At 33.9% G+C, this 14,223-nt stretch overlaps 1 protein-coding gene across 1 annotated transcript; it reads right to left on the bottom strand.

The window, feature by feature from the left end:
* Window positions 1–3,918: 3,918 nt before the first annotated feature.
* Window positions 3,919–10,961, bottom strand: LOC116016618 (protein NO VEIN). Its single transcript, XM_031256969.1, has 7 exons — window positions 10,511–10,961; window positions 9,388–9,725; window positions 8,152–8,677; window positions 7,416–7,514; window positions 6,464–6,641; window positions 5,283–5,669; window positions 3,919–4,861 (listed from the first exon to the last, which is right to left on the bottom strand). The coding sequence occupies exons 1-7, from the start codon at window positions 10,904–10,906 to the stop codon at window positions 4,821–4,823; spliced, it is 1,965 nt and encodes a 654-aa protein (XP_031112829.1). The 5' UTR covers window positions 10,907–10,961; the 3' UTR covers window positions 3,919–4,820.
* Between the last annotated feature and the right edge of the window lie 3,262 nt (window positions 10,962–14,223).

Here is a 14,223-nt window from a genome sequence, read left to right as displayed (position 1 = left end):
CCCCCCCCCCCCCCCCCCCGTGTTGATGTTGAAGGGTAAAGACCCTTAATACGTCGAGATCCAACCCTTCAGGAACAAGATATTCCTCAAATGACACTTGACACTGACCTAAATGCCAAACATATGCACATAACGTATTGTGAGGTATACCTGGGGACCTATCAAGTAGCCCCCAGACCGTGCCCTGACGTGGAGCTAATGAGGAAGGGTTCGGGTTGAAAAATATGATCACATAGCTTATGCGCTCCCTCGACCCAAGTTGAGCATAGGGGTGTGATTTACGATGGTTGCCTCGTTTAAAAAAACTATACTAAGAAAAACTAAGTGGGAAAAATTTTATCTAAGAGAAAAATAGTACAACCATAAATGCAATCTTTTGGACTATAACGGGTTGTCTAAATTTTACCGATCTAGGGATCGAATTTTTAGCATGATTGAGATCAAATTATACCGATCTAAGGATCGAGTTTTACTAATCAAGAGATTGGATTTTTAGTGAGATTTAGTGATCAAGTTTTACCAATCAAGCAATTGAATTTATTCATGGTCTAGGGACCTTTATTGATCTAATTGATCGTAAACGGGAGCGTTCCCTAGGAATGACTATTCCCCATGCAAAGAGAATAGCTCATTCTTGGGAATGCTATTCCCAAAAATAAAATGGCAAAACAAACAATGGGATATGTCTATTCTCAGGAATGATATTCTATTTCCGATCTATTTCATGAACCAAACACGTTGTTAAAGAGTAATTTTAATACCCAATATAGTCCTCGACTATAGTGGTTTTACTCAATTTAGTCCTAAATGACTTTTTGTGCTCAATCTAATCCTCAACTTTGATGGTTTTACCCAATTTAGTCATTTATTAAAAATTTTGTTAATGGACGGTTAGAAATAGGGTCCTAATGGTAATTTCTCATCCTTTATCCCATTTAAGATGATTCTTTTTTCTTCCCCTTATTAAGATCCACGCAGAAATGTAAATCATCATAGCCAAATATTTATTTGCTTTGTATTTATTTATTTAGGGTTAAAGTTGATTTGATACGAAAATTTATATTTCTACGTGGATCTTAATAAGGGGAAGAAGAATGAATCATCACAAATGGGATGAATGATGAGAAATTACCATTAGGACTCTATTTCTAAACATCCACTAACAGAATTTTTAACAAAAGACTAAATTTGGTAAAACCATCAAAGTCGAGGACTAAATTGAGCACAAAAAGTCATTTAGAACTAAATTGAGTAAAAACCACTATAGTCAAGGACTATATGGGGTTAAAACCCTTTAGGAAATACAACATTAGTCTTTGAGGAAAGAATCTCAAACTCAAGGTCAAACATTCATGTCCGTTTATGTTTACATTACATATTATAGAATAAACGTAATATTTTTTTTGAAAATGAATAAACGTAATTATAATGTTGTAATAAGCATATTGTCAAACAAGCTATTGCTCCATACTTCCACTAAATATTGATTGGATATGATATGGAAGACAGATATTAACCTAAATTATCAAAAACTGGTAACATGAGGGAAATAGATATTAACGACAAATGTAATTCATCTTCGAGTAACTAAAAGATTTAATACTGTAATTTAGTGTACTTCTTTTGGTATCTCTAATGATTTCCGTTGTATATTTAAACATATATCAGTAAACAAAACCTTTTTCTTTTTGGGAGGGGGAAACAAGACTACTTTTTTTAAAGGAGTTAATACCCAATATAGTCTTCAACTATAGTGATTTTACTCAATTTAGTCCTAAGTGACTTTTTATACTCTATTTAGTCCTTGACTTTGATGGTTTTACACAATTTAGTCCTCCGTTAAAAATTTCGTTTGTTTGCTGTTACTTGTAGAGTTAGCATGGTAATTTTCACTTCATTTTATTTTTAGTCAAATTAATTACATTTTAATTTACACTTCACCGGCATATGCCGACGCGGTGAGTCCATTGATCGGCTTCTCCTTTCGAAGACGCCGAGATTTGGAGCCGCCTTGCCTGATCTTGAGCAGACAGTAATGGGTTGAAGAAGGTCGCGGTGCCGGGCGACTGCACCCTCTTCTAGCTGGCTGCGATCTTCATAGCCATTGACATTGCTCTCTGTATTTTTGTCGATCTAGCTAGGTTAAAATGTTTTCAAGGGAGAAAGAGATCAGTGGAAGAAATGGAGGGGGTGAACAATTGAAAGAAATATAATATTGTAAAACATTTCTACCACTAAAAGCAATTCACAGTGCAAGAAATTTTATTTATTTATTTATTTATTTTAAAATATGAATGAGGAGTCTATCAACTAGCAAAGAACTAAATATAATATTTTGCTCACCTCCAATGCCTACTAGTATGGAGATGGCACAACTTCATTCCTTCCTCCAAAATAGACTTCACTGAATCCGGTAAAGGAGACCTTCACAGTGTACTGTATTGTAGAAAAATATGCATGATGTTTTTGGAAAACAAATTGAAAGATAAAAAATCAATAAGGAGGTGTTTGGTTGGATGGAAAATGTTTTCCTTGAATTTAAGGAAAACTAGATTTTCCTTTGTTTGGTTGGATGAAAAACATTTTCCGTTGGAAAACATTTTCCTTAAGAACAAGGAAAACAAATTCCTTGGCCACCCCTTGGTATTTTGTTTTCCATGGAAAACAAGGAGGACAATTATGTCCTCATTAACTTTCTTTAATTACCATTATTATTATTATTGTTGTTATTATTGTGTAGGGGTATGATTGTCTTTATACTCATTATTCCTTACAATTCCAAATCTAACCAAACAATGGAATTTATATTCTCAGTAATTTATTTTCCACCAACCAAACAATGGAATCTATTTTCCTGGTAATTTGTTTTCCATGGAATTTGAATTCTGTTTCCTTCAAATATTTTCCAACGAACCAAACGAGCTATAATTGATTTTTTTTTTTGAACAAACCAATAATTGATGAAGAAATGACTTGTCGCAACCAAAACTCTAAAGTATATTACAAGAAGTAAAATGGAAATCTTTATACATTAAAATGTAATTAATCTGACTACAAATAAAATGAAGAGGAAATTACCATGTTAACCCTACAACTAACAACAAGCAAACAGAATTCTTAACGGAGGACTAAATTGTGTAAAACCATCAATGTCAAGGACTAAATAAAGTACAAAAAAAAACCCTAATGATTCCTCCCTTTCTCTCTAAAACAAGAACCTTTTCTCTGCTGCTCAACTTCGGCTTCCACCACCGACCTCCGGCCGGAGCTCTAATGGAGCTTTGAGCCAGCGGTTTTGGTCACCTTCTACGTTTACTCTCGCTCTTCTTCCGCCCCGACCACCGTTGCAGCTCCGTTTGCATCCGACCACCGCCACAGATCTTCTTCTTCCGTTTCCTTTCCCTTTGAATAAAATAATAGTAGGTAGGTATTGGGGTTTGTGTTGGTAGTCTTGAACTCCCAACCCTACTTTGGCTTTACCACTTTTTATTTTCTCTATTATTGTGTTTCCTCTCGTTACTTTCACGGGCTTTTTCCTCTCTTTACTTTCACGAGCTTTTCATTATCATTAGCATAAATCGTTTAGTTTGGTATCGGCAAGTGTTGATCTTATCATAGACGAGCAAAAAAAAATGATGATAAAGACCCAGATCTTTGATGAAGTTTTAAGCTCCTTGAAGGAACATAGCTTCCTAGTTATGAAACAGTCTGCGATTCAAGTTTTCTATAACATAGTTAGAAAAGTTGTTTCTATGTCTGACTGTAAGGAATGGTTTACCATTTCATTGATCGTTGATGTAAACGTTTTATGTTATCAATTAATGGAATAGTTACGTTTACTTTCAAAAAAAAAAAATTAAAGTACAAAAAGTCACTTAGGACTAAATTGAGAAAAATCACTATAGTTTGAGGACTATATTGGGTATTAACTCTTTTTTTAAGTAACAATTAGTATTAACTTAGTAAATCAAAGATTAAAGCTTCATACACGAAAAAAATAAGGAATGGCGAGCCACTCCATACAATCTAGCTAGTAAATGAGCTACTATATATTCACAAATCGTTTAACATGTAAAAAGCAAATGTTCGTAAACTGATATGCTAGCTCTAATGCATCCTTAATTATCAGATCAAAAGGCGTATTCAGTCGGCCAGTTTTGAGACCATTCAGCACCTCCATGGCGTCCGTTTCAACTTTGTATGTTGTTCAGACCAGAATTCTTCATCCATGACAAAGCTTCCCTAGTGCCTATAGCTTCTGCCACCTTTGGATTGAACACTCATTTCCATGGAACTTCCATCGCCATAACAAGGCCGCCATTTTGGTCGTGCAGAACACATCCAAAACCCATCTTTTTACCTGCCGTGTCAATTGCCGCATCGACATTCAACTTAAGCCAACCATCAGGAGGTTTTTCCCATTTAGTCACCAAGGCAAGTCACCTAGCCTCCCTCCAGCCATGTAAAAAAAGAATTGGCCTCTAGCAGGATACCATACGGTGATGAGCTCTTTTGATTCCAGACTTTGTTGTTTCTAGCTTGCCACAGGCTCCAGCACACCATTATCAACTCACAACATTTCTCATCAGTATGCCCCATGAAATTGATCTCAATCCATTCTTGAAAGGAATCCACATTTGTCATACTTTTACCCGAAGTGCTTCTGTGGTAGGCAGGCAATTCACACAAGTCTGCCAGAAAAATATCTTCACTTTTGGACGAATATTGAAAGCCCACATCCTTGTCCAAGTTGTTCCTTCCGTTATTTGAGCTTCCCCTGTGATCTTACGGTAGCAACTCTTGACAGAAAACTCCCTCTTCTACTCCTCATTCCAAATCAGCTTGTCCTCAGCTTTCATTACTGAAACAGGGATATTCATAATCAGTTCCCTATCTCGCTGATCAAATAAATCTGCCAAGATTTCTACATATCATGCTTTGCCATCAGTTTGAAAAAGAGATTCCACCAAAATGTCCCGTAATTCCTGTTGAACTTCAGATTGCGCCATAGTGCATATAGGATCAGGCAGCCAGGGATCTTTATATACTTGAACAGATTTACCAAATGATACATCTCCAAATGAAAATTCACCGCAATGAATCAAGCTCAGCATCCTATATCAAAAAATCTAACACTGCCAATATCCCCATCACCTGTCTAGTAAATAGAGTTTGTTTTCTTCGGATCTCACTCGTTTAGTGAAGAATCCTCAGAATTCCAGCATTCTGGGCAATATCGAAGAATAAAAATTAATTGATTGTAATGGTTAACTGCAGCTTACCAAGCTGGACGAGTTTGGCAGGATTTTTGTATACTGTGACTGTAGCTGTATTTGTAGATGATAATATGACATGTGCAATACTGTAAAGTTCACCCTTTTCAACTGCAAATTGCCACTCCCTTGCAGATATTTTGAACCAACACTTCCTGACATTTTTGGTTGCCTTCACTTCTATGTATTCCTGATCTCCCACTACAAGGTCATAAGGCAGCCCAGTCTCAAAAGTTTCGTTCACCCACTTCACAAATGCTTTACCAACTTTTCCGATGAAGTATTCGGAAGCAACAAATTCTCCTAGTCTACCCGTTAAAAGTGCCTGTTGACCATCAGCTGGGCAGAGAGATAGCTGACCTCCATCTCTCAAATTAGACAAATTTGAAGCTGAAACTGTGTAGTCACAACATGAAAAAAATAAAAACCCATATTCATACCAGGTGTAATATTAACAATGGCAATATCTGACAGAAGTTAACCAGAATCTGGGAAAATAAATAAGCATAACAAACTATTTTTGTCAAGTTAAGCACCCCCAAAAATAAAAATAATAATAAATCAAAATAGTTTATAGGAGTTTGAGAGGTTTTAGAGCATCAAATTAAGAACGTTGGAAAATAAATAGGAATAACTATTTTGTCAAGTTAAGCAGCAGCAGCAGCAGATGAAGAAAGATGGATCAAATTAAAGTACTAAAAATGTGTGTGTGTGTGTGTGTTAAAAGGATAAATGTAACCCTATACAACAATCAATCAAGTATCAATTTGCTCTAAATGTCTAAATGAAATTATGTTCCAATTACTGCCAGATTTTGAAACATCATTTAGTGCTTGCTTGGCTCAGCTTGAGCTTCTCAAAAAAAAAAAAACAAAAACAAAAACAAAAAACAAAGAAAGAAAAATGAAACACTAATGATTCTTTACAAGGTAGTATCTGTTCTATACTTCCTCAATCTTTTTCAGCCCAAAAAATTTTAGAAGGCTCAACTTACTTTGGTGCTCTTGGAAACAAGGCTTATCCTCTTATATGGCATTAAAAGCTTTTCTATGAATCTACATTTTTAATGTTTGACCCAACGGCTTTTTAGAGCTCCGAAATAAGTTAGGCCCAACAATCATTTAATGTAAGAACTCAAAGAAATATAAAATACGCAAAGGAGATTAAAAGGTCAGCACAGTTTGACTCACCATGTTCGGGTGCCAAAAGTTTTTGAGAAAGACTGGATGCTTTCCTTCTAGGTGATTCAACATGAATGGATATAAAATCAGAACAATTCTCAGAAACTGTGTTTGCTACATCAAGTTGGCTGAAACTTTGGACGGTATCATGCATGCTATCCCACATTCCATTTTTAATAGATGTTACCTATCACAAACACATGAAATTTGATGAGTCAACTGCCAAAACAACTGAAGATGTTAATACAAAACAATACCCCTAGAAGGATCTGAAGTTATGAAAGGATAGTATCAATCACCGAATCATATGAATAACGATAAAACTGATGCGAGTCCCCAAGAAGATTGTTATTTTAATTAAGGAATAAGGATAACACGATGGCATGCCAGAAGTTATAAAAGTTTCCATATGCATGACCATGTTTCTTCTCTCTTTTGGTTTACCATATTTCAGAATCATTAATTTGAGGACGAAACTATATTATGTACAGTATGAATGTGAGATAAAGATTTTCAATTAATGAATTTTGCTCATATAGACATTCTTTCCCTATTGTTCAAGCAATGTGTCAAGAATTTACCCTTAACTAAACCAGTATAAACCTAAAACTTCAGAAGAAGAAGAAAAAGAAGGAAAAATAAAATAAATAAATAACCGACATTTATATGCATTCCCCTGCATTTTGGTCCAACAAAATGTTAGTTTTTAACATTGTTTTACAGAATTTTTGTTATTCTTGTTAACTAAAATTTTTATACAACCATAAGGACACATGAGGTCTTAAAACTTATATCTACAAAAAATTAAGTTTTCTGGTTATAATGTAGATTAAATCTTGAAGCAAAAATGAAGAAGAAGATATACTACAGTGCATATGAATTTACTTTCTGAGGTGTCTCTGAATCATTATTTACTATCCTTAATTCATAACGTGAAAGTTAATACTTCCAATAAACTTACAGCAATATGAAGCAAGTCAACAAATGGGAATGCGGAAAACAATTTTCTAGCTGTTGCTCTCTTCCTTATCTTATAAACTTGAATCATCTTCTCAAACACCTAAAACAACAATAATAAACCAGAATCAGCATTTTATAGAATAACTAACACCTTAAAAGTGAAGTAGACCAATAACAACATAGTGATTGTATATAGCAGAGACTTGTACACTGTGGAGACAGGAGAAATTAATACTCGATTCTTTAGTTATTAGGAAAGCAACTTGAATGCAAACTTCACAAGCACACCACTAAATCACGAAATGAAAACAAGGGAATAGAAGAAGCAGAAAAACAATTGCACCTAATCACCTACTGCCCTAATCCCAACACACCCGCCACCCAAATTGATATCATGCATCTAATGGAATATATCTGATGCATAGGACATTATTGTAGATTCATAGAGGATTGTCCCTTTACTTTTACTTGTAGAAAATGGTAAAATCAAGGCATACAGCTTCAATAGACTTCTGGAATTAGTGGATTAACACATCAACATGTACTACTACACAGAAGCTACATGGTCACCTCAACCACCATCATCTTAGAATAAATATTCTCTTATGCCTGCTTCAGGTAGAAGCCTATAGCCAACAAATGACAACCCAAGATTTGACACATAAAGCTTATGAAAGAGAAAAGTTAAAAGGGCTTTGTATCTTCTTATAACATAATGAAATGAGTGTCTTTCATACCTCATCCACATTGTTTGCTTGACATGTCTCCTTCCAAGTGGTAATGAACATCTTCATTGAATCACTGCTATATGAGCAATCAATTGTATCAGTTGATTCTTGCTTCACTAGCTTTTTATTCTTTTTGCCAAAACTTTTTGTCTGCTCTTTCCTACTGAATGGTGTTTGTATCCTTTTTGTTTTGCGCACTTTTTGAGGTGAAGTAACAGGAGTCTGAATATTGCTATACTTTCTCTTTCTTTTGGATTGTTTACTACTCTTATCAATTGAATCAGTTGATTCTTGCTTCACTAGCCTTTTATTCTTTTTGCCAGAACTTTTTATCTGATCTTTCCTACTGAATGGTGTTTGGATCCTTTTTGTTTTGCGCACGTTTTGAGGTGAAGTAACAGGACCCTTAATATTGCTACACTTTCTCTTTCTTTTGGATTGTTTACTACTCTTGCTACATCCCAGCCGTGTAATTTCTTCATCAACAGTGGTGATTTCTAACTCCGATGCTTGTCGGATTAATGTGGCATGCATCCTGAAAATAATATCAGAAAGAAAGAAACAAGCATTTAATATTTAAGGAACAAATTTCAGCAAGTATAATTGATTCCAAATAAGCATAATTATGAACAATTAGTCTTCACATTGAACTTAGTCAACAGAAAATGATCAAACTTCTTTACCAGAAACATAAAACTAAATTACACATTGTACAGCTGCTATGACAATGGGTACAACAACTTGACTGCTTAAAATTGGCATGCCCTTAAGAAAACAGCAAGCACATTAGCAATATTCAATTGTTAACCTAGAAAAATTACATTGTGTAATTCCATCTATGGCATGGTTATCAAGGCGGACTTTCTGGGCAAGATGCCACCGACTGGCTAGTCAACTAGGCGACCGCCTAGGCGATGAGTATTAAACAAATAAATAAGTAAATATATATATACATATATATTGAAAATATCTTGTCTTGGGCAGCCTTTTTGCTGCCCTATTTACTTCAAGTTGTCTTTAGTAGATGAATAGTTTTTCCTAGAATAGTTACTCAACTTCAGAACCAGGAAACAAACCAAGAAAGAGAAGTCTACTCTAGGGCTCCCAAGGTCACATAAAATATGAAATTTTAACGTGAGGACTGAGGATATATAACAATGGTAAAGTAACTTAAACCACAATAGCATCTGTTGATCTACAAATATAAATCACCAACTATTCATTTAAAAGAAAAGGAGCACCTACCCCAAGCTCTGAATTCGCACACCAAGCTTTTCCTTGGCTGTTACAGATTTCTTCTTTGCAATAAAATCCAAAAGCTCCTCAATTTCTACATATCTTTGTTTATTGATATTCATGAACTCAGAAAGCAATGACACTATCTCTTCACTTGTCATTCTGCACACTTCTGTGGCATCAGCACTGAGAGAAAAATAATGTATAATTAATGGGTGTTTCACCAAAGGCCCCAATTCCAGATCCTCAAACCGCTCAATCCCCTCTGTATTGCATATTGCAATTTCCAAATCATGCAATGTTGTAATTCTTCGAGCGCCAACAAAGCAGTGAATGAAGGCATTAATCTACAATAAAGATAAAAGATATAATAAAATTTTTGAGAGGTCTACAAGATTCCTAATTGCATATGGATGTAGAAAAACAAGGAGACACAATATGTATGCCCCTCAAACATTATAGAGCAATTTAATTTTCTTATATTCCCGTGAATCTTAATTGATCCATTTTATCCATTATTTCATTCAACTTTAGTGTGTGCCCCCAATACACTTAAAGGTGAAGGACTACCCCTTAAGAGGTGCACAAAATTATACAACCTTGCTAATCACAAAGTTAATTGCCAGTTGAACTTGATAATAAAGAAATAAATCAAAATTGAAAAGTATCCAAACAAATGAACAAGTTCCCCAAATTAAATGATTTATTATACAAAATTACTATAGGTTTAGCTTGTGTTCTGCACTGGTCATGTCATTACAATTCTCTCAAAAGTATGCTCTGAAGGTAACAATAGTACATAGATACACTAATACACACATATATATACTTATACAGTTATACATATATTAGAAGAACAATATGATATTTAAGTTACATGCACATGTGTGGATATAGTTATTACTTATTAGCTGGAATTTTTGTCACCAATACTGATTTGTTCCTTACAATACAATAGTTGGAAAAAGGACAGAAGTAACTCAACAAGAAAACTCATAGATTATACTCCCTGGTACATTTGTCAGTGAATTTATGAGTTAACAAAAGCAAAATTATAATTTTCATTAAATGCATAAATTCGCGAACACAGTAAATTCAACCAACGATTGATACAACCAATATCCGTTCGTACCTTTCCTTCGGTGAGCATAAGGCGGTGAAGAGCGGGCACTTGCTGCATTTGCAAACCCAAAGAGTCCCAGGTGTCAACCTGAAGCATTACCAGAGCTGCTTGAGACGCTTTCCATGCTGACACAACCTCTCCAGTTGCGAGAATTTCGCGGTGAGCCTTCAGCACTGCCATATCGATCATCTCGACGACTGTCGTCGGCCTCGAAAGCTGAGCCTGGAACTGAAAGTTAGGGTTTGGGAATTGAAAGCTAGGATTCTGATATTGTAAACAAGCGTTTTGGAAAGGATTAGGGAAGACATTTGGACTCTGCGAATAGTATAGATTAGGGTTTGGATTAAAGTTGGCGGCTGTTGAGATCGGCGTAGGGCCACCGCCGCGCGACGGCTGTCCGTACATGTTCAGAAGGTTTTGAAAATTTGAAGTCTCTGAGATGTAAAACGAAGGACATAAATAAGGCGGGCGGGTACGTGAAGGGCGTTTTATATAATGATGATGACATCAGGCCGGTTCAAGTCGGTTCATTATTTTTAGGGATTGCCGATTGGTTTAATCAATTTGGCTACTAGGCTACCCAATTTGGCTAGTAGATTATCTCTTATCACTTTAATTATTGAGTTAATCTCATTTTTTGTCCTAGATTTATATCTATCAATCAATTTTAATCTTTTTTATTCAAAGTATTCTTTTTTGTCCTAATATTATTGTCGCATTACCACTTTTGATCTTCCATCAACAAAATCGTTTTAACTTTCGTAAAATACAAACGAATTTAGGTCTTCAATTATGAATTTTTTTCAAAAAATAAATAAATAAAAATAAAAGTATATCGGGTCAACCCACTTTGTATTTAAAAAAATCAAAATGTCATTTTATTTTACGACATTTCAACGATTTTGTTGACGGATGACCAAAAATAATCATGTCACAATAATACTATGACCAAAAAGGAGCGTTTCGAAAAAGAATGACTAAAGTGGATTACCACCTATAAATCTATGACCAAAAATGGAATTAACTCTTAATTATTTCTCATTTTAAAATCAACTACTAAATTACATGTGCAATGTAGGGATAAATATTTTTATATATTTATTAGTTAATAAATTAAAGATGAAATTATAAATAAGATTAATATTTGAAACTATACATTTATTTGATTAAAAGAGTAGTGTAAAAGTATTAAGCGGTGAAAAAAAAATGGAATCAAACTCTATTTTAGTGTTCTTTTAAATCACTTAATTTAGGACTATTTTGTTCTTATATATGATTTAGGTCATTTTTATTGTAAAATAAATATGTGGAGATAAAATTAGACAGTGTCTAAAATTTAAAAATGCTTGGAATCAAAACATGAGGATTTTCATTACTACTCTTGTAAATTTGTGATAGAAAGTAAAATAATAATAATAATAATAATAATAATAATTTTTTTTTTGTAATATTAAAATATAATAATATAATAAGATCAAATTTTGAAAAACTTTCTTGTATAAAATGTTTGTTTGTGAAGGTGTTTTGTTGCTTTCACTATCACAAATTAATATTTTCAAACCATTTGGAGTTGTGTAAATTTGTATAATTTTTCAAAAAAAAAAGTGTAACTAAGACAATTATATTAAACAATTATGTTAATAAATAACTATTATTTTAGTACGTTAATTTCAACTAGTTAGTACATAAAATTTAAAAGCAGTCATGCGATTAGATCTGAGTCATCTAGAAGGAAGAAGCATAAGCTAAAAATGGTGCACCTTAAGTGATAAAAACACGCACCTTAAGAAGGAAAACCACACATCTTAAGCACAAAGCATACGCATTTTAAACACAGAACTTACGCACCTTAAGTCCTTAACTACACGCACCTTAAGCATAGAAATCACGCACCTAAAGAAGCCACGCGAAGCACCTTAAACACAAATCCTACACACCTTAAGTTTGACCCATATAGAAAATGACTAAATTGGCACCATATTTTTTTAAACGTTTTTAATCTTGAACGTTGATTTTAACAAGATCAATGGTTCTCTTCTCACCACACCTGAGCACCCTAACCGCACGAGAACTAGTTTATATATATTCCCTATAACTAATCCTAATCACCTAAATATATATCTATACGTTACATCTACCTATGATTGCCTAATCATTCATAATCATTTTTATGAATGATTGATACATACACACGTTATATACATAGTACTCCCTAATCAACTCCATTGTTAATCTTAATCATTATTTATTCTTCCATTCATCTTCCTTCCTCAATTATTTTCTTTCCCTCTCCTACACTCCGTTATCGAACAACCAATGATTTTTTTTTTTTTGGAATCCTGCACCTTTACACATTATATGGAATATATATTAGGTACACTTTTTCTTTCCTAATCCTACACATTTACACATTATATATATGGAATATAGTAGTTACATTTTTTTTCTTTCCTAATCATACACCTAGACCTCACAATTCGTATATACGATTTCGTTAAACGATCGACACGATAAGGCTAAACACAGACACGACACGTTAAGATTAGCGTGTTCAAATTGTTAACACGAACACGAATTGTTAACAGGTTAAACGGGTTGACACGATATACACGTTTTGTTAACAGGTTTCGCGTTGTGTCGACACGATATGACACGGATAAACCCGCAAAATCTATTCAATCCATCAAACAAACTAAAAAAAAAATCAATTTATAACATTCATAAAATGATAAAATAACATCCAAAAATCATAATTAAAGAAGTCCATAATAATTTTTAGAATAAAATTGAACACAATAATAATTCAAATTTCTGACGGTTAAACATCAATATTTGGTGTAGGATTTTGGCCTAATGTAGTAAATTCATCGTTAGTCATATTCATGATATCTTTTATAATCACATTCATGACAATGGTTATTACCTAAATGATAATGGTTCTTAGCGGGTTATAAACATGTTTCTGCAAACGGGTTAACACGATACTATTAACGGGTTAAATGAGTTCTTAATATGTTTAACGGTTTGACCCGTTAAGAACGAAACATAACGGGTTATTAACAGGTCAAACCGTTAACGACCCGAGATATGTTAAGACTAAACACTAACCTGTTATTTTTGTGTCCGGTCTTATGTCGTGCCCATAATTGTCAGGTCTACATACATCTATTCCATAAATATTTCATCGCCTAATATATATTTATATATAATTTATACTTTAATATTGTGGGTTCAAAGCAAATTATTTTGGTATAATGTTATACGGGCTGTGTACACTTAGATAAGTGTAAAGGTGTGGCAAATTATTTCGATATAAAAATTATATATATGTTTTGAGTACAAATTGGAATTTTTAGAAATTGGTAAATTTTGGTGGTTGTGGATTATCCCATTGGGAAATATGGTGTTTTGAAAAAAATAAAAATAAACTTTATACTTGTGTACCAACAAAATTATTATTTTGTTTTGTTTTGGAAGATGTGTACCTTGGGCTGGTGTGAGCACTCACGATTTGGTTAGGTGGGGAGTGAAATACACAATTTGGTTGTATTATTGATACATACTAGAGTGAGACGGTAGTTAATCTCACGATTGATTTTGATTTTAGAGTCTATTATTACATACCGGTGTGGGCTAAGTAGTTAATCCCACAGGCTCCCCAAGTTTGGCCGCCAATTTGGCGTGACCAAAATTAATAAAAATTGAATAGTCTTAGTATGTAA

Source organism: Ipomoea triloba, chromosome 4 (genome assembly GCF_003576645.1).
Source record: "Ipomoea triloba cultivar NCNSP0323 chromosome 4, ASM357664v1".
In the NCBI taxonomy this organism is placed as follows: Eukaryota; Viridiplantae; Streptophyta; class Magnoliopsida; order Solanales; family Convolvulaceae; genus Ipomoea; species Ipomoea triloba.
This window is presented reverse-complemented; position numbering and strand designations above follow the sequence as displayed.